This window comes from Vespa crabro, chromosome 1, assembly GCF_910589235.1.
Source record: "Vespa crabro chromosome 1, iyVesCrab1.2, whole genome shotgun sequence".
NCBI lineage: Eukaryota > Metazoa > Arthropoda > Insecta > Hymenoptera > Vespidae > Vespa > Vespa crabro.
This window is the reverse complement of record NC_060955.1, coordinates 20,680,418-20,707,557: the sequence shown is the minus strand read 5'-3', so window position 1 is coordinate 20,707,557 and position 27,140 is coordinate 20,680,418. Positions and strand designations below refer to the sequence as shown.

Here is a 27,140-nt window from a genome sequence, read left to right as displayed (position 1 = left end):
AAAGAAAAAAGGAAGAAAAACAGAAGAAACGAATAAAAGTATTAAAGTTTGAAGAAAGAAGAAAAAAATTTACTAAATTAAGACAATCTCGAGATTATCGTTTACGAAACATCGCCACGGTGAAACTTTGTATGCCATGATGTCCACCCACTCGGTTTCTAAAACAAACTTTATCGCGCGAAACCGGGCCCCAATGTACGACTCCTAAGTCGTGTAGTTTCAGTACAAACAACTTGCTCGATGAAACTTACATTTTCCTCCGGTTGAAAGTGGGTCGATAACTTATGCGACAACGAATCTCTTGATATTTCTCTGTGCGAATCAACTGGTCAGTGATCCTATATCGTCGAATAAAAAATTAAATCAATTTGATTCAACGGACGAAATAAATTCGTTTGACAACGAATATAAAATATTGATCAAACGGGACTGTCTCATTGACATTTTAATCGACGACAGTAACATCGTAAAGATTTTCTTTACGAGGAACAATTTTTTTTTTTTTTCTTATTCTACGATCACACGAAAGAAACAGATAAATAAATAAATAAATAAATAAATAAATGATAAAAAGAAAAAAAAAAACAAAAAAAAAAAAAAAGAAGAAAAAAGAAAGGTCAGACGATAATGTGAATTTCAAAGGGATTATTAATATTCACGAATATTATTTAATCAAAATGAAACGATGCCGTAAAAATGATTGTGATCCTTGACGGATAGATAGTCAGAAAAAAAGAAAGGAAAAAAAAGGGAAAAAAAAGAAAAAAAAAAAGAAAAAAGAAAAAAGAAATACAATACATCGTTTGTCAATCCGTTTCATTCGCACTTTTATCTTTACTTCGGCGAATCTAAATAAGACGGATAAACGTCTTTTTCGAGTTAACCAATCGAGTGCTCGTAATGGTGCTCGTGCACCTTCGGATTCTCGGTCGGCTTTGTCCGGTAGCAAACGCGTGTAATCAAGTGGTATAAATAATTCCGACGCGTAGCCACGAACCAACCGACCGAACGAAGCACGTTCCCCCGTTATGACCTGCCAGAGCTGGAACGTGGACTCGAAGCTACCCCTCCTACCCTTCTATCCATTTCTCACTCCCTCTTTCCCCCCCCCCTCTCTCTCTCTCTCTCTCTCTTTCCACCCACGTGAACGAAAGGGGAATGCACCACCTCCGCGGTAGTTAATTGCAACGCGAATAACGATAAGTACGGCTTGCCTCTCCCTCGTGGCCCTCGATAATAATTATTACGTGCGAACGGAGCTACGTAAGAGCCTTTCGAAAAAATGATTATCTACGCGTAATCGATCCAACAAATCTATTTTCAACGATACTGATAACGATGATTAAATTTATCCTAGATCAAATCAAGATAAATCAAAGATGTTTGCTCCTTTTAGCTTTCTCTCTTCTCTCGTTGGGGAAAAAAAAAAAAAAAAAAGAAGCAAAAGGAAAAAAAAAAGACAGAAAAAAAGGAGAAAAAATATACATATAGAGAAAAAAAAAAAGAAAAGGAAGAAAAAAAATCTTTCGATCACTTAACACATGTCACATAGAAATTAATGAAATTTCATTGAATTCGTTATTCGATTCTTTAATATGATGCATCATCGTCGTCGTATTCGTACGACCATACGATTAATTTTGTTCTCTTACTACGATTAATTTTTGGATCTTACGAAACCGTAAAAAATAGAAGAATCAAAATTTATGATAAAAAATTACGCCCATTCCATTTGATCCTTAGAAGCTGGACTCGTTTTAGTGACAACTTTAATGACAAACAATTCGTTAGGCACTAAAAGTCGATAAAAGATTCAATCGAAAAGGGGTTCGTTTTCTATGAACACTTTAACATTCGCTGAACGAATTTATCGTGGTATCATAAACGGTAAAGATAATCATCTATTTTTTATTCCTTGTCAAATGCGTTCCGCATTTACCACTTTGCGTAATGGAGTTCTTAGATTCGAACACGAACATTACGGATACGAATATTACGTATATGTATACGGATGTATGTGGGATATTTTTTTTATTAAATAACAGTACGAAAGATACTTGAGGCTTAAGTAATTAGGATTTAGTTACGTAGCCAGTTTTATTAGGTAGCCAGAATATCGTTCTAACGATAAACTCGATTAAATTGGGTAATAAGGAAACGATTTCGTTGATAACGTTCAACTTAGAATTGACGTTGGGTTTATAAAGTACAAGTCGGCCTTTCAAAATGGAATCACAAATTAATCCTGCTTAGGACATTTCAACATTTTCCTTTTTAATTAAACTAATTAGAAGCGATCGAAACGTTAAGAAAAACGTAATATATGATCGTTCTATTTATAAGATGACATTTTAAGGAATAATAATGTTTATTTCCTACGTCGACCATTTTTCTTTTCTGTTTTTTTTTTCTTTTCCTCTTTTTATTTTTTTTTCTGGGTTTTTTTTTCCTTTTTTTTTTTACGAATTTATGTATTTTTATGAGGATAAATGTCGGGCGTTACGTCAATGAAGCGATAAATTGTCAGTGTAAAAGTTAATCGTTTCGTACGAATAATAAATGATATCGGAATATATGAGGTATATTTTTTTTCTATCGTATTTTTCATGTCATAAGCACACGAAGAAATCGATACGATCGGAGGAACGACAACGAGGTTGTAACAGAGAATGGCCGAGGAACGTCTTCGAACGATGCGAAACATCGCAAATACCTCCTATTATCGCTCGGTCGACCGCTAGAATGCCGTTAGACGACGCTCGACGCTCTATTGTCACGGCCGCGTAATACGTGCTCGTGCGCGCGTGTCCATCATTTATTTTATCCAACGAGAACCTTGCGATTTCGAGTCAGACGCGATAAATGTCTTATTTCTTTTGTTACTTTGTCTTTTCTCTTTTTTTCTATTTTCCTTTTTCTATTTTTTTATTTTTTTATTTTTTTATTTTAACATCTAAGAAACGTCATCGAGACATCGAATTTTCTAATGGATTTTATTTTTCTTTATTAACATTATTAATCGATTAGGACAAAACGACGTAATCGTAAAATGATCTCAACTATGATATCATTTGTTTTATTCCCTCTTCATTTTGTTCATTCAATTATTAATTATTCGATTCCATCGGTTTGACACGACTTTTTAAAAATAAATACGACGTGGACAAACGGGTTGAAACAATTTTGATTAAAAACATACGATCTTATTAAAAAAAAAAAAAAAAAAATTAAACGAAGAAGTTTTCCTTTTCTTTTTTTTATATTCCATTCCGTTTCTAAAAAAAAAAAAAAAAAAAAAAAAAAGAAAACGAAAAAAAGAAAAACATTCTCTAATATCGTGTCTAAATCATAGAGAAAAACAAACGTACCATCATTCCAGGCAGCGTAATGGAGCAAATTGACGGGGTCGGATATAAGATTCTTCTTTCAGAGGCGGGCCACCCGGGCCCAAGGCCCTGGTTTTGCCGGGCCCACCATACCCTTTTTCGATCGCGCGCTTTCTATCCTCGCTCGATCACTTTATCGAAATATTTTTTCGGTTCGACGCACTCCTGTCTCCGTTTCTCCTCTCTTTCCGTTCAAAATGCACAGTCCACAACGTTCGTTCACAAGTTACTTTTCCTTTTCTATCCTTTAAATCCTTTTTAATACGTCCGACAAAATTTCGATAATCAACGACAAAATTTGACTTGTTTAAAGCTCTTCCAGCGAGCGTATTCAAAATTTACACTAATCCTACACTTTTCTCTTTTTTTTTTTTTTATCACTGTACCAACGTAACATACCATTCGAATGTTTCTTTGGAATTTCTCAGTTCCTTATTCACTTCGTGTATCAATGAATCGATGGAGAAAAACAGAAAATAAACAAATAAACTAAAAGGGAGAGAGAAAGAAAGAGATAGATAGATAAATAGATAGATAGATAGATAGATAGATAGAGAGAGAGAGAGAGAGAGAGAGAAAGAGAGAGAGAGAGAGAGAGAGAATACAAAGATCGATTCGACGAATAAAAACGACGAGCGAACGTTGATGCTCGTTTTCGAACAAGTCCAATGGCTTTATATTATTATTACAAAAGCGTTATCGGCTCGCCTTGCAGATACCGGCGAAGTTCTACGTGCGCGGAAGGTCGTCGGAGTTTGTTTAACGCTATCGTCAGCGAACAACACGACGAAAACCACACGATATATCTCTTTCTTCTCAAAGGAATATTTTTTAAAATGTTCCAGTTCCCTCACGGAAATACACTTGAATTTCTATGACTAATGATATATATCTCCTTCTTATTTTTCTTCTTCTTCTTCTTCTTCTTTTTCTACGTCTTCTTAATTATTTATTATTTGACTAGCTATCACTTTGAGTCGATCGTCTTTGGAGCTTTCGTAGGAAGGACTAAATCGTTTCTTCTTCTTGTCTTTTCCCTTTCCTTTTCATCACCACTTTCAACATCTCTTTTACAAAATTTTCTTCCTTATTTTTCTTTTTTTCTTTCTTCTTCCTTCTCTTCCTCCACCTCCTCCTCCTCCACTTCTTCTTCTTCGTCGTGGTGTTCTTCTTCTTCTTTTTTGTTTTTTTTACCGCTTCACAGCACGAAAATGCGAAAGAGTGACAGAGACAAAGAGTGGACCTGTCCGAAAGGCGTTTCGCGGATCGCGTAATCTACGCGGAACGTTCTGTGACCCCTTGACACCGACGAGTTTTTCAGGCAGCCCCGATGCAACTGACCGATAACACGTCAACGGGCGGATAACATTGACATAGAAAAAACACTCGCTGTAGTCCGGAGTATTGTACTCTTCTTCGAGTCGTCGAAAATTTTATGAAGAGAACTGTGAGACCTTTAAACTTCCTCCTCTCTCACTCTCTCTCTCTCTCTCTCTTCCTCCCTCTCTCTCTCTCTCTCTTTCTCCTATTTTCGATAGGTTATCAATGAAAATAGTATGATCATTCGAAATCATCCGTAGGGATATGGATTTAAAACACTATCGGATAAACGATCGTTAGCACCATTACTTTGGAATGACGTCTTGCTTAAGAAGAAAAAAAACTTCACCGATCTCTTCTGGAAAAAATGTCAAATGTAGAACGTTTCGTAAGGTAGAACGACGTAGATTTTCCCTCGTAAATCGTCAACAGGTGGTTTTGCGAGCGAGCGAGCGAGCGAGAGAGCAAGATAGTAAGAGAGCGAGAGCGAGTGAGAGAGAGAGAGAGAGTGTGTGTGAGAGAGAGAGAGAGAGAGAGGGAAAGAGAGCTCGGTCGATGAGAAACGTTCGTTGCTTGCGCGGAAGAACGATCAAGAAAAGTGTGCTTGTCCTCTCCCTCTCTCCTTGTTTCTTTTCCACTACGGCGGAGACGAAGGAACGAGAAAAGTCTGCGGCGGAACGGCCGGATCAACGGGCATAGGCCCGACCCAATCGAAAAGCGTTCCAACGACGAGACTCGCGAAATATGTCACGGACCTTTCTCTCTCTCTCTCTCTCTCTCTCTCTCTCTCTCTATATATATATATATATATATATATATATATATATATATATGTATATATATAAATATATATATATGTATATATGTATATCAACTGGACGGGTTTTTTTATCTCTTCCTCTTTCTTAAACAATTTTAAACAGTTCTCCCCGTTCGATTTTATTCCTTTCTCGGAGGATCGAGAACGTATCGACGATAAATAGTAACGGCTTTACCGTCGTCCTCGTCCTCCTCGTCGTTCTCCAAGCACCGGTCCCGGCTCTTAGATAAAACTTCTCGTCGTCGATGACGTTTCCCTCCTCGCAGTGCTCTCGCGAGAGGATGAGGAGGAGAAGGCGGAAGAGGCCGACCGGGTTCTTTCATACGCGAACATCGGCCGGCTACTCACGTGCCGTCCTCTCTATTTACTTTTACTCGTATTCCCCGTACTTCTCTCCCTTTTTTTTCTTCGCACCTTTTTATCGACAATGTCCTTGCCACTCCAACCTTTCCGTACACTTCTTTTCCTTTATCGATTCTTATCTTCTCTCACCTAATATATATATATATATATATATATATATATATATATATATATATATAAATATATGTATATATATATAGCTACATCGAAGATTTAACCAATTAAAAACTCCAAGAATTTGAGGAGATACGAATAGATCAGACAGACAGACAGAGGAAAATGGAGAGTCATCGAAAAAGAAGAAAAAAGAGAAAAAAAAACTGAGAACGAGAGAGTAAGCGTGAGAAAAAGAGAGAGAGAGAAAGAGAAAGAGAGAGAGAGAGAGAGAGAGAGAGAGAGAAGGAGAGGGAAAAACGTCAAGACACGGCGAACGACGTCGATCGTACTTCTTTCTTTCTCCTTCTTTTTTTTTCACGTCGAAAACGTCACGCACGAACGACGTCGGGAGAGGAGAGAAAGAGAAGAGAGGAAGGAGCCGCGTGTGCTCGCCTCGTCGAAGTCCACGAGCGATTGACTCCCGCGCGGCACGCGCGAGGGGACCGTCCCGGAGGGAGGAACGCTCGGGGGAGGGTGGGAGAAGCGGCGCCGACGGCCGCGGAGGAGAACGAAGCGCCGCGACGAGGGAGGGAGTGCTCGACTGCCGTCGCAGTAAGAGAATGAGGTGGAGAGGGCCAAACGATGCCAGCGGCCGTGCTGCTGCTGCTGCTGCTGCTGCTGCCGCCGCTGCTGCTGCTGCTGCTGCTGCTGTCGCTGTCGCTACCGTTCTTGATGGTGGTAGTACTGTTAATGGTAGTGGTGCTGGTGATGCTGGTGGAGAAGGGTTGGTACGGCGCGTGCCACTACACGTTAGCAGGTGTACTGCGCGTGCCCAGAAATCTTTCCGCCTCTTCCCTCTCTTCGCGATACCCTCCTCGCCCTTTCTCTCTCTCTCTCTTTCTTTCTCTCATTCTATCTATCTATCTATCTATCTATCTATCTATCTATATCTGTGTCTCCGTCTTTCTCTCTCTCTCTCTCTCTCTTTCTCTCTATTCTATCCAAACCTTTCTGACTTTTCCCTTCCTCTTTCCTATCGCATTCGTGAAGTTTTCTCTCTCTTTATCTACTTCTTTCTCTCTCTCTCTTTCGTTTGTCTTCTTCCTTCTCTTTTTATCTTTCTTACTCTTCCTTTCTCTTTCTAATACGTCGTCGTTACCTTCTTCTTACGGTCGCGGTCGTTATTATTCCGTTTCTTGTCTCAGACGCGGCCGTTCCGCAACTAATTTACACGCGTTACGTATTCGATATCGGACCGATTCACTTCTTTCGCGTTTTTCTTCGAAAATTTAAAGAAAAAACTCAATATCAAGACGACCGACACGATCATAATAACGTTCGATGATTTTTAATCATTTTTCTTTTCCAACGTGTCTAATCCATATATATATATATATATATATATATATTATCGATCCACTAGAATTATCAAACGATTCGACGTTTAATCTATAAGAATTGTGATAGATTGTAATGTAAATAAAAGTATTTTTATTGACTTTTTTAATCGCGATCGCCAGGGTGTCTTTTAGATGCTAAAAATCTCATTGTAACGTATCAATCCTGTTCTCAAAACGCGTCTTCGATCCTATTTTATTTTTGATTTGGTACGACCGGTGAGATTAAACTTTAACGTTCTTCTCACGTACGGCACTTATTATAATCACATTCGATGTCTGTCGGGTCTCGTTATAATCACGCTAAAGACGAAGATATTCGTTGACCGATATCAATCGAATCACCTCTTAATTTAATTTATTTCTTATGACGAATATCGATTCATAATAAATGTATTTTAATCAGTAAATTACCAAAAGATCGTGAATCATTGGCTTAACCTAGGATAAAATTTCGTAATCGATAGGAAATCTCTTCTTATGAATATGATAAATAAGTATAAAAGAAAAAAAGGAAAAAGAAAAGAAAAGAAAAGAAAAAAATCTCAGTAAACGATCGACGAAGACGAGAGAAAAGAGAAGGCAAACGAAAAGATAGAATAGGAAGAAGTGCACTTTGTCTTGAAGAGAAACGAAAAAGAACAAAAACAAAAAAACAAAAAAAAATTGGAAACAACAATAACAGCAACAACAACAACAACAACAATGACAAATAAGAGGAAGAAAAAAGAAAGAATGAGGAAAGAATAAGGAAGGATTCGATAAAGATCGTCGTACGATTATCGTCGGTTACGATGTTAAAACAACACTAAGAGATGAGTACGAAAACGAAGGAGGAAGACGTTTGCCGCGCTCGATCGGCGCTCGTACGATGTCGCGTCTCGTCGGCTCGGCGACACCACGAACCTCCTCCCACGGCTCTATCGGAACTGTCACGCGGCGCACGTGGTTTCGTGGTAGCGCAAGGCGTCGACATCCCCCGCACGAACAACCTGACGGCCCGAGGAGTCGTCAGCCACTGACTCCCCGACTCGACTCTCGAAAGAGGAGGCCTCGCCTGCCTGCCTGTTTGCCTGCCTGCCTGTCTGCTTACTTGCTTGCCTGCCTGCCTGCCTGACTGTCTGCTTACTTGCCTGCCTGCCTGCCTGCTTTCCTGTCTGCTGCCTGCCTGCCTGCTGCCTGCTTGCTTGCCTGGCTGCCCGACGCTAGTCGACCGACTCTACTTCGGTGAACATCGGGCGGCTTCGGTGAATAGCATGGCCCGAACGAGTCCGACCGTGCCCGAAGCCGTTTCGTTCCTTTCGATGTGCCTCTCCTCCTTTATACATGTATATACGCTGCTTGATACATATGAATTTGTATTCTGTGTCTGTGATCTTTCTCTCTCTCTCTTTCTCTCTCTCTCTCTCTCTCTCTCTCTCTCTCTCTCTCTTTTTCTCTGTGTATGTATACGATTCGACACGACGAACGACGCGACGCTCCTACCGGACGCCTCAATGGCACCGACCACACGACGATGACGACGACGACGACGAGGACGGACTTTGAGAGACTCCCTCCTCTTCTCTCCCTCTTTTAAGAACCTTATACCACCATCCCACCATCGTCGCTATACCGTACGGCGTATTATCGTCGTACACAATTCCAATAGTCGTACGCTACGTAAGGCTCGCGTGCCATCGGCCGAAGTGAAACGCGAAAGGGTGGGGGGATGAAACATCGGACTACCTGCGCACCGGGTCACCCACCCGGTGCCCGCTATCCGACTACCTACACTTCCCTCAAACCCTGCCAAAAGTTTTTCCATTACCGCGCTTACGGAAAGTAGTGAGAGAGTGAGAGAGAAAAAAAAGAGAGAGAGAGAGAGAGAGAGAGAGAGAGACCTTATCGTTTCGAAAAAGCGTATACCATCCTGAGGGAAATTTTCCCAGGAAATATATGAGTTAATTTTGGAAGGGGAAACAACATTTTTCCTGACACATTAACGATCTTATCTATTTTCTTTTTCTTATCTTCTTTTTTTCTTTTTTTTTTTTTGGTTTTGACTTTGTTCCTTCTTACAATCGTTCGCATTAAACCTTACGATTATCTGTTTAAAAGAGATAGAGAGAGAATAAGGAAAAAAAGAAGAAAAGAAGAAAAGAGAGAAGAAAAAAAGAGGAAAAAGAAAAAAAAAAGAAGAAGAAGAAAAGCACAAACAGCCGATCATTTTCAAAAACAAGCTAATCGTTTTCGATCGATTATCAAATTATTAAAGAAAGTTGTAAAAGGGTTTTGTCACGTGACGTGATAGAACACTATAGAGACACGTTAATAGAATTCTTTGGATTCTAAAAGGAAGGAAAGTCGCGAGCGCGACTTAAAGGCCTCCCACGCGAAGCGGCGACGGAGCTTTTCGCACATACATACATACACACACACATAAGCACACACACGCACACACATGCACGCGCGCGTGAACACATACACGAAGAGAGTAGTCGCGTTTGCGACGCGTCGCCTGCACTTCCAACCTCCACCAACGCTTGGCGGTTGCGTCATCACAGTTTCACGGTGCGCGCTGGGATTCGTCGATCGCGCGCGCGCAACAGCCGACGCATCTGTACCGCTCTGCTTACGCTTACTACAAATCCGCGCCAGTGGTGCTCAATCTCTTCGTTTGTATTTCTTTTCTTCTTCTTCTCCTCCTCCTCCTCCTCCTCCTCCTTCCCCTGCTGCTATCTTTCTTTCCGTTTTTTCTTCTTTCTTCTTTTTCCTTTTTTTTTTCTCTTTTTTTTTTCTCTTCGAATAGCTTTATACAAGTATCGTAATGATTGTATAAAAATTCTCTGAAATCAATCGTTCGTTTAGATCACACGATAATTCAGAATTAATTAAACGACGATTATATATATGATATTATATATGATGGGCGGCGGGGTTGCAAGGGAGGGGAAGGGAAGGAAGGCGAGAGAATGATCATAGTCGATTCTATTTAATATTTCAAATTTGATCTTTTCTTTCGATACTACGAATTCTTAATAAATAACGTTACGATAAGAGATAATAAATGTTAACGTTATAAAGGCGCCGATCGTTGTAAACAGCTTAGACGTGTTGTATCCAACACGTTTCCTTCACGACGCTTTGCCGATGCTTACTGCTCGCGCGAGGAACCTCGACCTTAACCTTAGAGCGCGTAACGTGTGTATTTTCCGCTCGGTAGCGTTCCTCGCGTGTTTACTACTTGCGATTATTTGATTCGCACGATGTTTCTAGGAGGATACGAATTCGAAAAGATTTCACGGACAAACATGCATACGCATACATACATATATATATATATATATATATATATATATATATATATATATATAAATATATACATATTTACATTTACATACGTCTCTACGTATGCCTTCGTCTTTAGGAAAAATTTTTTTAAACGTTTGACAATGAACATTTTTTTTTTTTATTGTGAAATTGAAATTTTTGAATATTTATCACATTCAATGCGATACTACGTCGTAGTAGTTCTTGGAGGAAAAAAGAAACGACAACGGAACGCAAAAGAGTCGGAGATAATGATGACGAAGAAGTTATGATTAACAATGAATTATTATGTTTAATAAGAAATTAAGAGCGCCGAACGATCGAGTGAAGTTTCCCTTGTAAGCTTTGAGACAATGCCACTCGACTTGTAACTAGAAACTTTCCACGTCTATTAAATATGCAATGAATTATCGATCGATAAATTTGAATCAGTTTAAATTGTTTCTCGTTCATAGAAACGAGAAAAGTTCCGAGCAGATTAAACGTTTTTTATTTTTCTTTTTTCTTTTTTCCTTTTTCTCTTTTTCATGATCCTTTTTTAGATTTAACGTTTGCAATGAAAATTACGTACTTTTGATTCTACAGGAATTGATCATAGCAATATCCAATCTCTTTCCTTTAGATATTTTTTCAAAAGTCTTTAAAAAGACTAAAAAAGAAAAAAGAAAAAAAAATATATATATATATATATATTTATATATAATTTTTAATAATATAAAATAATATATTAACTTTTCTTATTAAAAGTAAATTACAAAATGTTAGATAAACTGTAACCCATATTTCTGAAAGAAGGCTGGATTAAAAGTGCTGACCCAGCAACACTTCTCGGACTGGAACTTGGAGGACGTGCAATTTCCTGAGGAGGAACGTAAAGGGATAACGAAGTGCGCTTTCCCTCTACGCGGAATTATTGGATCGCCACGCGAACCTCGCATACGAATGCGACGTTAATATCTGTAAGCTATCTCTCTCTCTTTCTCTCTCTCTCTCTCTCATTTACGAGAGGGATGGTTCGAGCTTTTAATTAAGTCTAACGCGGCCGCCGTAAAGGCGAAGAACGCGCGTTACGAGCGACGCCACCTATGCCACTGACCATTGTCTCGCTTACGTTAGTCATACAAATACAGAATAAGTGTGTGCGCGCGTGCACACACGTACGAAGGGGAGGTCATGACGACGACGACGACGACGACGACGACGACGACGACGACGACGACGACGACGACGACGACGGCGACGACGACGATGGCGACGACGACGACGACGATGGCGACGACGACGAGGGTACCTGTGGCGGCTGCTATGGGCGTCGAGGACGTTGCACTGAACCGCTTCGCCCCGTGAGAACGACGGGAGCACAGAAAGAACGGTGGAACGAGCGAATACGTGTACGTGTATGTATATGTATGCGAGAGAAAGAGGAAAGGGAGAGAAAGAGAGAGAGAGAGAGAGAGAGAGGGAGAGAGAGAGAAAGAGAGAGAGAGAGAGAGAGAGACAGAGCTGCAACCGCCAATACCGCCATCCTTTTGCCGCCACCGCCACCATCCTCCTCCTTTTCAGAATAAGCGTCATGAACATCCCGAGTAACGTAATAACCCTCTTCTTCCCTCTCTCTCTTTCTCTCTCTGTGTCTCTCCACTCATCCGCTTTACCCATGTATACATGAGAATTTCTTTCGATTTTTCGCGGACTCGTAAGTGAGGAGATTTCGCTCTCATCGATTTATTCTTCTCGACGAACGTGAATTATTATTATTATTATTATTATTATTATTATTATTATTATTATTATTTTATTTTTTTTGTATATATATATATATATATATATATATATATATATTTATATACGATTTAAATCGTCCTAGGATTATGAATTGTGTGCTCATTTTTTATTCATTGGGTATATGTATATCCTTCAAGAATCATCGATCCTTTCTTGTCGCGTACTTTCAAACCGGACTATTTTTGAAATGCCCACGGAGAGAGAAAGCCAGTCGCTTTTACATACATATATTATATGATATATATTTGTATGTTCTCCATCTCCCATCTCCCATCCCCCTCTCTCTCTCTCTCTCTCTCTCTCTCTCTCCTCTATCTCTTTCTTTCCCTCTCTCTTTCCCTTTCTTGTCGACTTCATTTCTCTCGAGACTTGCTCGCGACACTCGGCGAAAGAAGAAGGCAACCGCGATATTATCCGGCACAATGAGCGTACGAAAGAAAGGATTTTGAACGAGCAAGAGCGATAGAGAGAAAGAGAAGGACTATTAGTGGAAAGAGAAAGGTACTCCAGGGCGATGCCATCTCTCGCTGATTTGCGAGTGAGATCGTTCTCTCTCTTTTCTCTCTTTTACTCGGATCCGCTTTTTTTTCTTCTTCTTCTTTCTTTTACTTTGTCATCTATCCCATCAATGCCATCCATTTTTGCACGAGCACCTCGTTGGAATGCGTGTCTTCCTTGGCGTCGTCACTCCTGACGATCGATACTCTTTCACCCTCTCTCCCACCCTTCACCCGTTACCATCGCCCCCGTTCTAAATTGATTCATCATCAATTGAAAATCCACGACTGCGGTTTACGTAGCTACAATTTTCCTACGCCAATCGACTACGATTCGATTTCGCATTTAAATGCGAATTAAAAAATGCACATCGTGTCACCTGTTGCGCGATACTGTAAATGAAACTGCACGAAATTTCGACAATTCGATCTGCCTATATTCTCGATTATGATGTAAAATTTAGGAAAGTATATATAGTTATATCGGAGATAGGTAAGAGATGAAGATCGTGTAGACGAAAGATGGAAGTTTGTAAAGAAGGAAAGGAGTGTAAAAAAAAAAAAAAAAGAAAAGAAAAGAAAACTTAACGAGTTCAAGCTCATACGAGATAGTTAAGAACGATCCCGTGGCGATAATAAAAAGTTAAAATTTTTCGGGTCCACTCGCGCATGAAACGCGATTAAAAAATTTTTATCAACCGAAGTTACCCCTTCGTGAAAATATCCCATCCAGCCGGATTTTTCTCATTATCATTGTTTCGCTCTAATAAATTCAAAACTTAATATTAAAACCGAATAAATCTTTTCAAGACGAATGTTAAGATGTAAGATTAATCTCTTGGCTTTATGCAATCTCATTTCTTATCACAGTTTTATTTTAAAATTGAAGGGAAACTTTGTTTCTTTCTTCTTCTTTTTTCTTTTTTTTCTTTTTTTTTTTTTTTAGATAATCGAAAGACAATTAAAAGAACGACGATTAATTCGTTATAAACAATATAGGATCTCTATCGAAAGTTATATCTGTATTTATAAAAACGATTAAAGGGAGGAACGTCTTTACTTCAGAAAATTCACGAGACTATGCTTTTATCAAGCAAGGTGGAAAATGCGATTGCTGGAAAGGAGACGCGACGCTCTCGACGACGTGCCGCTATTTTGCGTACGCTCGTCACCCAGAGTGGGAAAGAAGGAAGGATGGAAAGCGGAGGGTGGAAACGCCAAGAGCTTCTACAATGAAAGGAGTAACGTATCTCTCTCTCTCTCTCTCTCTCTCTCTCTCTCTCTCTCACCCTCCCTCTTTCTCCCTCTTTCTCTTTCTTTTCCCCTTCCTCTTTACATCTATCTCTTTCTCACGTTCTCGGTCTCTTGGAATACTCGAAAGTGCAACGACGCCTGCGCTACGCTAAAGTCTCAATCCACCCTCTGTTGTATCCAGCGTGAACGCCGTGACTGTGGAACTTTCGGGCTACAACTGCCGAGCGTCGCGACGTCGAAACGCAAAGCTCTCTCTCTCTCTCTCTCTCTCTCTCTCTCTCTCTTCCCCTATCCCTTCTTCTTCTCTTCGTTCTCTTTTTATATATATATATATACATATATATATATATATACATATCTCTTTCTTTCTCTTACCTTCTTTAGTTTGATACTCTTAGAAATGCTAACGCAAAACTTTTCGATGTTTCTTCAGAGTTCGAATAAAATAATATTATTTTAACCTAAATTATTCTTTAATGCTATGGTTAAATTTAAATTGTATAATACATAAGCCAATGCGTAAAATCGATGAACTTTAAAGGGTAAACTTTTCAAGAGAAAAAGAAATGATGATTCAGAATGGTTAAATCACTTTTTTACATTTTAGTTATTTTTTCTTCTTCTTTTTTTTTTTTTCCTTTCACGTTTAAACCAAAGTGATAAAACAAAGTAAATACCGTTAAGCGATACGTAATAGTATTTAGTCACGTTTAGAAATAGCCCCCTCCCCCTACTCCCCTCCCCATTGAAGATAAAACATCAAACTATTCCTGCGATTCTTCTCGTTACGATTTACGTTTCGCTAGCGTATATCGCTAACGTATTGCAAAGAGTGTCTCTTCGACTTATCTTACGAGTGCGCACGGTAATCATGGGGAGTTCAGAGAAACCTGTCGTCAGCAAATTCCACTTGCAAGCAAACTATGTTTTCTCTTTGTTGCGACAAAGGAAAGGCTGGAGAAAAGAAGAAAGTCGAATGAAACGGAGAAAAAAATCATTATACCTTACGATTGGTCAAATATTTTTTTTTACGATATTTTTACAAAAATTTTTCCTTCCAATAACGATAACAAAATAGGATTTAATTGTATTATCGAAATTCAAAAAAAGAAAAAAAAAAAAGAAAAAGAAAAAGACAAAGAGAGAGAGAGAGAGAGAGAGAGAGAGAGAGAGAGAAAGAGAGAGAGAGATAACTTAACACTTACCATTTACTCGGCAAAAATTAACTTTTAAAAATCTTATTCCGATGTTTTTATGGAGGTTCCTGCTGTTAAACCAACGAGCTCCTTTCACCGTCCTTTTTAAGAAGGAAACACGCGTGGAAGGATAAAGAAAAAGATCTCGCTGCGAGGGACAAAATGAGAAGGACGCGTGGCTCGTCGAGGCGTAGGCGAGCGCACGAGTTACCCTTTTCAACCTTCGACCCAAAGTATCAACTCATCTCTTTCTCTACCCCCACTCTCTCTCTCTCTCTCTCTCTCTCTCTCGAGGAGTTCACGTTACAAGATATACGCCACATGACAAAAATTTTCCCTTTCCCATAGGAATTGCGAGATGTAACGAGCCTCTTTATGGTCGAGAGATTGGAGCATGAAAAAAATTCATCTGCGAGTAATCCCGATGCGTCTGAACTCGATTTCAAGAGAAAAATGATAAAAAAGAGAAAAAGAAAAAGGAAAGAAAAAAAGAAAAAAACGTGAAAGAAAGAAAGAAAGAAAGAAGAAAAAAGAAAAAAAAAAAAAGAAAAGAAACGAAAATAAGTCGATTATGGAAGAAAAATACCTTTTCGAGTATTTCTCAAAAAATTTCGATCTACATTTTCGTCGTATCTATTATTTTAATTTACTTTCCATAGTTGATAATGAGAATCTCTGCTTTTTAGGAATGACATCGTACAGCGTCTCTTCATTGTCAGTCTCCCTTATATGTGAACACTTGGTATATATTTCGACGCGACGACGACCACGACGACGATGACCGTGCGCTACTTGGTATCGCGCTCACACGTAACTGAATTACCGTCGTTGGTTAAACAAATCTCTTCTCGGTAAGAGAACTTCCACGAAAACAGTGCTCGACATTTATTATCGGTGGTACGTAACCGGCGAATCATGAAAATACTTCTATCGTCAAATATTATAGAACGATATTAATCTATTCTAAAGAAATACATTAACTTTTTTGTCTATTTCTCTGTCCGTCTGTCTGTCTGTCTGTTTGTTTTGTTAGTTCCTTTGTTAATTTTCAACATTTTTTTAACTTATCATAAAATCAATACTCTGCATATATTTCAACGGCAACGAAACATATTGTTCTAAATATTTCAATACATTCGATATGTATCAATCGAGTAGCATGGTTTAATAGTAACGAATATAAAACAAAATAATTGATTTTTTTTTTTTTTTATACTTTGTACTTTACAAGACTTCGACCAGCTCCATAGAAACGACTTGATAATGGACATCAAATGTACGTAGCATCCTCGAAGAATAATAGATCATCGGAATGGGACTTACCTGAAATAGAGAAAAAAAAGAAAAAATCTTATTAGTCATCAAGTACTAAATCAAACAGGCGGAGAGAGAGAGAGAGAGAGAGAGAGAGAGAGAGAGAGAGAGAGAGAAAGATGTTCGCATAGTCTATTCATCAAATCTCTTTGTAATACGCTTTCTATTTTACAAGTTAATCCTTTACCTCCTCCCTCTTCACTCCGTCCCGCTAATTCATAATACACAATATACATTTAATAATTTTCTACTGAACTCGAATAACTTTGATTATGTACAATACGAAGCTTATTTCGAAAAGCCATTATCGTTAGAACATTTCGAAATGAGATATATTAATGAAAATTTTCTCCCTTCTTGCACCCTGTTGAACGTCGTCTTTCTTTGATTATTGTCACGATACAGATTAAAGTATAATCGTTTGTCACAATTATTATTTCATTTTTAATACACACACACATACATACACACACACACACACACACACACAGAGATTCTCATTTTATAAATACTCAATTTTACTAGGGGAAAAAAAGGGGAAAAAAAAAAAAAGAAAAAAAAACTGAATAAGAAAAAATTTTTCATATTTCTCGTAAATTCAAGAGGAATCCATTCAAAAAATTATAATACGATAGAAATGCGATAGGACAATATTTTGATGAATATGAATTATAATTGGATTTGTCAAAAAGAAAAAAGAAAAAAGAAAAAAAATGTAATAAAAGAAACGTCGTAATAGTACGAACATACACGCTCACCTCCAAACAATTAACCAATGAGTTCCTAGTAATGTCACGGTAATAAAGCACGGGAATGATTTCGCCCGTTATTGTTACTAGCCAGCGAGGACGTTGGGTTCTCGACTCTCTGACATCCGATTCGTTCGCGTGTCCCACTTTTCCCACGCGCGATCGTTGCAATGCTTTCTGCTACTTTGTAGCTTTCACGAGAGCAACGCCTCGACGCTTTAGAGACCGTTACTCTTTGAACATAAATCTTAGTATCTTTTCAAATCATTCGTCCGTACACTTGAGTTGTGACTGCATCAACGTGTTGTACCGAAATTATTACATGGATATAAAATAAATTTTTAAATTCATCGAGCAAAGATATAATTCATTTTTTTTTCTTTTTTCTTTCTTTCTTTCTTTTTTTTTTTTTTTTTTTTTTTTTTTTAAATTGTTTAATAAGAAATTATCTCTTATTTTCCTTTTTAATTTCTTCCCTCCTCTCTCTCTCTCTCTCTTTCTCTCTCTCTCTCTCTCTCTCTCTCTCTCTTTCTCTCTCTCTCTCTCTGTTTATATCTATAATAACATTTTGCTGTTTATTTTATCCGTATTTAGCTTTACGATCAATCACCACTGAAGTATCCAGAGTAATCATACAAATTGTTCGTATAAATAACTCGACACTCTTATACTACTACGTATAGTATAAACTCGAGAATATCGATTTCGTTCTTTCCATAGACTGCTCCGTAATATCGACTGAAATTTCAATCTGTCTCAAGTGGAAACGTAAACGGGGTAGAAGGGAGGGAGCGAGGGGAAAGAGATAGTAAATTGGAGGCCTTAAAGCACGTTCGAACGTTAGATAGGAGAAATTATCGAGTTGTGAATCATTGCTTCGAGAACGTCCGTGAGTAGGGCCAGATAGACGCGTCGCGGGAGAGAAAGGAAAGGGCAGAAGAGGATAAGAAGGAGGGTTGGGAGACGCGCAACAGTGTTTACACTTGGCGGTCAATGAACGCCATCCATGATCTCGGAAACCAGACCACGAACGTCTGTCTTTATCTTTTCCTCTCTTTCTCTAACGTCCTAGATTATTTTATATTATCTTTATTTTCTTCTTTCATAACTTTTCCCAAAAACGATATAATCGTTTTCTTCGATTCTATTTTTTTTTCCTCTTCTTCTTCTTATTTTTTTCTTTTACCAGCTTGTTAATAATATAAAAAATGAAATTCGATTTGAAATATAAATTAAAAAATTTGGCCATGGCCATTAAACCGATTTCAAAGATTTTCTCTTTACGATTGTAATTAAAAGGGTATAGCAGGAAATGGATGGTTTGGGCGATTATTCACTTCGGAAATATTTTTTTTTTTCTTTCTTTCTTTCCTTTTTTTGTTTCTTTTTTTTTTTTTTGTAGTTAAAAACGACGACGATAGTAGCTAAACGTAGAGCAAAGGAAGAGTGATAGGGAAAATAGGAAGAGAAATAGATAGATAGATAGATAAAAAGATAGATAGATAGATAAAGAGAGAGAGAGAGAGAGAGAGAGAGAGAGAGAGATGGTTTCTCTTTGGCAGCCCCTGAGGCTGGTTCGATTTATCGGCGAATGGATGAATCCGGGTGCAGGGCCGCGTAAACGGCCAGGAGGGCGATGCTTGCATAAAGTGGTGGAAAATTCGGGTTGAAACCTGTGAAAGCGAGGAAAGAAGATCAATAAAGTGGTGTGCCATACTGTCGGTGCCACTGGTGTGTCGTTGTATAGTGGCTGCTTCGTTGGTGTGTATTATTAAGCGGAGGTGTAGAGATAGCTAGAGCGAACGAGACGAGACGAGACGAAAGAGAGAGAGAGAGAGAGAGAGAGAGAGAGAGAGAGAGAGAGAGAGAGAGGGGAGGGGGGAGAGAGAGAGAGACTCAACGAAGACAGAAGAGAGGGCGGATAGAAAATGTAGGACAGACGTAATAAAAACTAACCAGAGAAAGAGAGACGGCGCTAACGGCCGTGGTTCTCGAGAAACAACGACGAACTCAACCATACACCCTCCAACTATCAAAGACACGAAGTGGCCTGGGAACAGACTTGGCGTCAGGCATTTAACTGAAACCAAGACCTTAACGGTAATGCCGACGCTCTTCTTCTTCTTTTTTTTTTGTTTTGTTTTGTTTTTTTTTTTTTTTTTTTTTTTACGATTTCACACTTATTTGACGTCCAATGAATTTATTTTAACCCTCTCTCATCCTTGTTCTTATATGGTTTCTGCTAAAAAAGAAATAAAAAAAAAAAAGAGAAAAGAAAAAAAAGAAAGATAAAAGAAACCCCTCGTAAGAAATGATATCTCATTAATTGGTGCAATTCGATCCTTGTAAAAATTTTTCCCATCTCTCCAGATGATATATATATATATATATATATATATATATATATATATATCATCATACACACACACACACGTCAATTCTTTTATTCTGATCAAAATTGATCGAGATTAATCTTTATAATCGTATAGTTGATTACAAAGTCAAGAAGAGATCTACGAAAGGACGAGGATTGAGAACCCCTGAATACCGAGGTGCCGCGTTTCCCCCTTTATGCAGCCAGTGGCGTAGACACGTTTACTCTCAGACGACAGGAATCGTTGTATCGTTATGACTTTATAAAGAAAATCATTGTAATAATTTCTAACATAATTATATTGTTTTCATTCGAAGAAATCATTCGGTTCGAACTTCGTGAAATTTTCATTTTCTCTTTCGTACATTTTTCATTTATTATTCTTCTTTAATTGCTCGTTTTTTTTTTCTTTCTTTTTTTTTTTTTTTTTTTTTTTTTTTTTTTTTTTTTTTTTTTTCTTTATCGAGATCTAGAAATATCATTTCGTACTGTCGTAGACACACGATGGTTCTTCTTCCCTTTCTTCCTTCCACCCTTCCATCCTCTCTACGTTTCTCTCTCCCTCCCTCCCTCTCAATCCTCTCGTTCTCTCCTATTTCCAAATCATTCGAGCTTTTAAGCTTCCTCGGGTTCCTCGTATGACCCTTCACGCTTCGTACGACCAACTGGAACCGAACGCGACCTCCTACTTTCCACGCGTCAAACATTCCCTCTCTCTCTCTTAAACTCACCCCACCACCACCTCTCATCATTGAGATTCCCGTAGTAATCTTTTTCCTTCTGAGAATGTACGATCCGACGTTTGTATTCTCGCGCCTTCGACGACCTTCCCTCCTGATCTCGAACGTTTCTTTGTCCTTTTTATATATAGAGTGAAGATGTGTCCTATATATTTATATATACATATATATATATATATAAATTTTTTTTTTAGTAAACTTTTATTCTTTTATTTTCTTTTACCAAAATTTTATTGACGTTCACGTATTTGCTTACGAGTATATTCCTACGAAATTAACATGTATGTGTGTTTGGAAAAGAATGTATTTATCGATATTAATACATACGTAGTTAATGTACGAACATTTATCGTATGTGACAAACATAAATATATATATATCATACACGTCAACTAAATATCGAAAGAAGAGAAATGTTTGTTTGTTCGTTCAGTTAGAAGCGTACTATATTACATTTTAAAAAAGATATGTTGGTATCGTTCGATTAGAATACAAAATAAAATTGGAATTTGATAAATTATCTTATCTTATGAGATAATATCATCGTGCATTTTAATATTATCGAAGGGAATAATAAACGTCCTCGTATTATTCTATCGTCGAACGAGTCGCCTTTTGTTACCCTTGACAGCCACGGAGCGACTGTAAAGTCCCCCGCCATCTTTCTCCCCCTTTCTCCAACGTTTTCCTCGTCGAACACGTCTCTCCCTCTATTCCCCCATCTCTCTCACACTGTCGCGCGCGCAGCACCCTCTTAAGAGGCCAGAAGGAAGAAAGCGAATACGTTTCGGAGCAGCTTTCCGCTCCTTCTCCCCCTTTCGAGTAAGAGAGACGGCTCGTTTCCGGTGTTTCAGCTCGACCTTCTTCGTAGGAAATCCATACCCTTCCCATCTCCTCTTTACCCATATCCCATGCATTTCCCAAAGGGATACGTTTTACTAGTTCACCTTAATAGCCGTTTCTGATTCATTGCCCTTTAGCCACGCTTTAATCGTACTTTGTACAAATTCGGACCCATCTAACGCGGCCTCCATTCCTATAAATTTATAATAATCTCATTCCATTTCACTTATTAACGTTTCCATTTTCATCGTTACGAATTTAATATATATATATATATATATATATATATATATATATATATATACATATATGTGTGTGTGTGTGTGTGTAAGTATGTATGTATATATGTATCTTGATAATAAGAGAAGAAGATATATAAACAATGCGATATGTAATATAATAAACAGTCGTAGTAAACTGAAATCGAACTAGTAAACCACATTATTATTTTTCTTGGTCGCAAGATTTCCGAGATATTTATCATGCCGATTTTTATCAGTAAAAAAGTTGAATCTGCAAAGAAAATAAATAACGAGGAGGAGGAGGGAGGAGGGAAAAAAGAGGGATACGTTAAGCGACGAAGCGGGAAATGTGGAAAAGAGGATGCGCGCGCGAGAGAGAGACAGAGAGAGAGAGAGAGAGAGAGAGAGAGAGAGAGAGAGAGAGAGAGAGAGAGAGAGAGAGAGAGAGATGAAAGGTAGAGACAGACAGAGAGACATAAAGAGAGGAGGTCGGCAGGTTTTAGCAGCGTCGCTCGATCGCAAAGCTTCGCGACTACTCTTGCCACCCTTCCACGGCCTCTCGACATCCTTCTTTCGTCCCTCGGTATGGCTAGAGGTGGATAGAGGTGGTATAATAGTAGGTGGTAGACGGGTAAAGGCAGTAGGTGCCTCCATGTTATGCAGCCCCACCACCGACTCCATCCTGACCAACCGGCTGTTTACTGTTTGGCCTCCCGGGATATCGATCCCAGTGGCGTAAGAACCATCAGCCTAGGAGCCCCTCGACTGAGTGAGAGAGAGAGAGAGACAGAGAGAGAAAGAGAGACAGAGAAAGAGAGAGACAGGGACAGAGAGAGAGAGAGAGAGAGAGAGAGAGAGAGAGAGAGAGGAATAGAGGAGAACGGAGGGTTCCGGCCGCGGCCGGTTGCCAACCGACCTTGTTGATACGGCATAAATCCGACACTATTCGCGACCCTCTCTCGGTCGACGACACTCCGCTAAATTGCCTTCGACGGAGTGGCACCCACCTTTAATTGGGTATATACGTTTCCTTCCGGGACAATCGAAATCGGACTGAATCTAGCAACTTTTTACTTTTTACACTATAACGTTTCACGAGCTCTCTTTCTCTTTCCTTTTGGAATATATTATTATTATTATTATTTTTTTTTTTTAATATTATTATTATTATTATTATTATTATTATTATTATTATTATTATTATTATTATTATTATCAGTTATATCTGGAAAAGCGAAAGAAATATTTTTTATAATATTTCGCATTTCATTAACTGCGACGACGACGAATGAGAAATAAACCACGTGGAAATAAGAGAGACAATGAACGTTACAATGAACGTTTTTGAGCAAATAGGCAGGAAGAATTCACGTATTCTAGTCGATTAATCGATTAATACTAGATTAGAGAAGCTCGACTAAATTACAACTTTGTTGCGAATAAGAAGCACCGAGATACAACTTATTTACGTAGGAGGATCATTGAAATTTAATGCGTTAAGTCGATTCGAATATATTATTGAATAGAAGGAGAAAAGTCGGATAAGGTGGCGAGCAAAGGAAAGGATAGATGGAGTAGGGGAGGGGTGAGAGTTGTGTAACGAAAAGGGCAAATTTGAAGAGATATTTTAAGAAATTGCCCAACCTCACTACCGATCGCGACGGGAATGAGTAATAAAGGTATAAATTATGGAATCGTTAATCGAGCTACCGATGTTCGTAGGACAAAGAGAACCTTCTCCTTCTTCGACCATTTATCGTAGAAAAGGGGGGGGTGTTGGTTGGGTGAGTATATATGGTTATGTGTGTGTGTGTGTGTGTGTGTGTGTGTGTGTGTGTGTAAAGGGGGTGGAGGAGAGGGTGACTTCCCCGACGGGTCGCTGGATGCTGGATGATGTTCGTCGGTTCGGAGACGGTACTACCGGCGGCCATTGTTGTGCCAAGAGGGTCGAAGAACGAATCTTGCCGCGAATGGATTTTGGGTGGGATTAAGCTGTCCCAGTTTCGATTCCACTGGCGCGATTTATTGAGACGCCAGCTTCGATAACCATCGAACGAGCTACTCGCAATTTCCGTCGCCAGAATTTTAGAAATCTCGAACGAATCGACAGGCACTATATACTATATAGTCGCAAAACTATTTATATATATGTATGTATGTATGTATGTATGTATGTATGTATGTATGTATGTATGTATGTATGTATATATGCATGTAATCTATATGTATGTATATGCATGAAATTTATGTATGTACCTATGAATATCCCTTTTTCAACGTTAATGCCCTTAAGCGATAAGTAAGGATACTTCTTTTCCTTGTCCCTTTTACTTCGCGACTTTTTACCGTCTATAAGGATGAAAAAGGCAGCGAAAAGGAATCGCGTTAAATAAGGCGTTGCATTATCGTAAAACCGGCGGAAAGAGATTCCAAAGAGGTATCTTTCTACGAGAGCTATCGTTTGTAAAAGAGGCTAGAGCCCATATTTATATTCAAAGTATGGAAGTTATGGTCGGATAATTAGAGTGAAAAGATATTTGATGTTCGATTAAAAAATTTAATCATAAAGTTAACGTATTATCTAAGCTCAACATATACTAATGATTGTTCATTAAATGTGTGTGATTTGATCGATCTTAATTAAAAATAAAACGAATCAATAATAAAATTTTATCAAGGCATATGAATATTTTTAATATATTTTTTAATATATTTAATATATTTAGATAAGTAGATACATATATTTATATATATATATATATATATATATATATATATATACTTTAAAAGTATATATAAATAAGTAGATTTTTTATTCCGTTCGAAATGCATTTTTCTGGAGCTTGCGAATATGCGTTATCAACGATCGAATCTTTTGTGTCTGGTTCCGCGCCTATAAAGCTTCTACCAATGCTACGCTCCTATTCGCGAGCTTGCGCAGCCTCCCATTGGAGTCTTCTTCGATCTTCCGATCCTTTTCGCATAATAATAATAATAATAATAATTATAATAATAATAATAATAATAATAATAATAATAAGTTTCTTAAATTATATCTTATAACATTTCAGAGAAATATCGATTATCGATACTGATCGATAATCGATTTTATCGAAATTTTATTGAAACCGATTTTATCCGATTTTATCGATCTTCTGTAGATCAGTCGATTTTATAAAATTTTTCAAAAATCTCGACGTAATTTCATCTTCACAATAGAATCATCATCACTTATGATTGATTCTTTCCTTACTTTTTTTTTTTCTTTTTCTTTTTGGAATCATTCAACTAACGGTTGATAAGGAAACGATAAACGAAAGGATGAAGGGAGAAAGAAGGGTGGATATGTTAGCTACGTTATCCGGTGTTTCCAACGGAAGATAGGAAGCAAAGGTAACCAAGTTGGGATCAGGGAAAAGGAGCCTCCATTACGTGGCATATGGATGAGGATGAGGCAATCTGTCGGCTAAGCCGCCTCTTATTACCTCGCCACCGTCGCCACCACCGCGCCGGAATCCGCGTGAAAATATACAGGGTGGAACGTAATCTGTAACGCCGAATCACTATCAACGTGTTACTATCTTGAAATATAAATCAAGAAAGGTCAAAGGGGAAGCAGAAAAGAAAGAAAGAGAGAGAGAGAGAGAGAGAGAGAGAGAAAGGAATAAAGAGAGGAAGAAGGATAATCTCTCACAGAAAATGGAAATTACAATGATCGGTGCCTTATCTTTAATACTTATGTATATCTGATATTAATATTTATCGATTATTCCTTCACCTTTCAAATTATTCGTTTCTCGTTCTTCTTTTTCTTTTTTATCGTTTTCTTCATTCGAAATACAAACGAACGAATGAAATGAAATGACCCGAGTAATTTTCGAAAAAAAAAAAAAAAAAAATAAAAAAATAAAAAAATAAAAGAAAAGTAAAGAAGGTAAAGAAAAAAAGCCCCCTTCGAGAAGAAAAAAAAAACAATAAATCGCAACGATAACGATTGTAATGTACAAAATTACAGGTCGAGCGATTAATTGAACGAATTTCTTTCGTGACAAATATCACGTTAAGTAGCGACAAGGTTAAAAAGAGAGATACCAAATCGGTTAACCACTTATGCGAGGAATCGGTAAGGAGATCGGTAGTGAAAAAGTCATTCGAAAGAAAAAGCTCACGTTCTTGGCGATCCTTGGCGATCGATTATCACCGACTACTAACTTGAGTGACTTTTTTTTTTCTCCCTTTCTTTATCGATGGCGACACCTTCGAACTAGATTTTCTCAGTTACATCGCGAACTATGCTGCACCACCCTATATACCTACATACATACACATCGTTTACAGCATCTACATATGGTCTACATATATATATGTATGTATATACGTACATGTATATTTATATACACCTATGTTTTATATATATATATATAAATGTATATATCCAAACACACATATAGGTACTTGCTCGATAGGTACGAAACAGAAAAACGACTCTCCTTGCAACCTGTTTCGCGCAACGGGGAATCTCGCGGTCGTACTTCGTACCACGTGTATTAGCCAACCTGGCTGATATGCTTTACGGTTTGAGCGTGTAAACCACCCACTGTTGTACACGCACACTCGCGCCTGGAATCGCAATATCGAACCGTTTTTCCTTAACTCCCTTCCTCTTCTTTCCTCTCTCTTCTCCTTCCTCCTCCTCCTTCTCTCTCTCTCTCTCTCTCTTTCCACGTATATATGAAGTCTGACGACTAGGCAAAGAAAAGTCTCTATCGTTGAGATTAAAGAATCCAACTTTTCGAGTAACTCTTAGGCGTTCGAAAATATTAATAAATACGAAATTCTCTCTCTCTCACTTTTTTTTTTTAACTCTTTTATTAATTTTATTAATCATCTATTTGTATATTGAATTAATCTGTCAATCGATAACCCTTCATTTTTCATAGTTATTAATTTATTAGATGAATAATCGGAGGACCCATGTTTTTCTTTTTTTTTTTTTATGGGTGTTCACAAATTTTATTTAAGAAATGATTAATATTTTTCCCTTAGAAAAAATGATATTCGATAGAATTCTGTATATATATTTCATGAAATGTTATTATTTTCATATAAATTAAAAGATCTTTACTTAGGATGGACAGCAAATGGCTATTCGAATTCGATATTCTAGGTCAGCGAGTAGCTTGTAATTTCCTCTCTCGTGAAAATTGATCCTGCGCGTTATGGCATCGCGACGACTTATGCATTTTCAGAAGGTTGTTCGATGTAATATCGATGGTGTAACTTTTTCTTACCTTTGAGATGCAATAACTTTAAGTAAGAACGGTGACGGATAAAATCTAAAAGAAAATTAAAGTTTTACAAGGAAAAAAATATACGAGTAAAATAAATTTTAATTTTCCATCTTTATGAAAATATAAATGGGTATAGTATTTGAATTGATCGAAGGATCAAT

At 38.0% G+C, this 27,140-nt stretch overlaps 1 protein-coding gene and 1 long non-coding RNA gene across 12 annotated transcripts in view; one reads left to right on the top strand and one right to left on the bottom strand.

Annotated features, from left to right (window-relative positions):
* The window catches only part of LOC124425328 (neurogenic protein mastermind-like), a 165,128-nt gene that overhangs the window by 70,156 nt on the left and 67,832 nt on the right, over nucleotides 1-27,140 (bottom strand). For 2 of the 10 annotated variants that reach the window (XM_046965576.1, XM_046965627.1), the window contains exon 1: nucleotides 3,369-5,499. The exons of 3 other annotated variants lie outside the window; for them this stretch is intronic. In XM_046965576.1, coding sequence (XP_046821532.1) covers nucleotides 3,369-3,374 — 6 coding nt within the window. In that variant the 5' untranslated portion in view covers nucleotides 3,375-5,499. Of the gene's footprint in view, nucleotides 1-3,368; nucleotides 5,500-5,701; nucleotides 6,019-6,335; nucleotides 6,937-8,159; nucleotides 8,497-27,140 lie in introns of those variants that run through there. 5 more of the 10 variants (XM_046965584.1, XM_046965602.1, XM_046965593.1 and 2 more) reach the window with 5 other exon arrangements.
* Nucleotides 11,443-18,649, top strand: LOC124425400. Of its 2 annotated transcripts, none has more exons than XR_006942499.1 (3): nucleotides 11,443-12,085; nucleotides 14,075-14,217; nucleotides 18,084-18,649. It is a non-coding gene; the product is annotated as an uncharacterized LOC124425400 (long non-coding RNA). The 2 variants fall into 2 exon arrangements; XR_006942498.1 differs by lacking the exon at nucleotides 18,084-18,649 and adding an exon at nucleotides 16,113-16,654.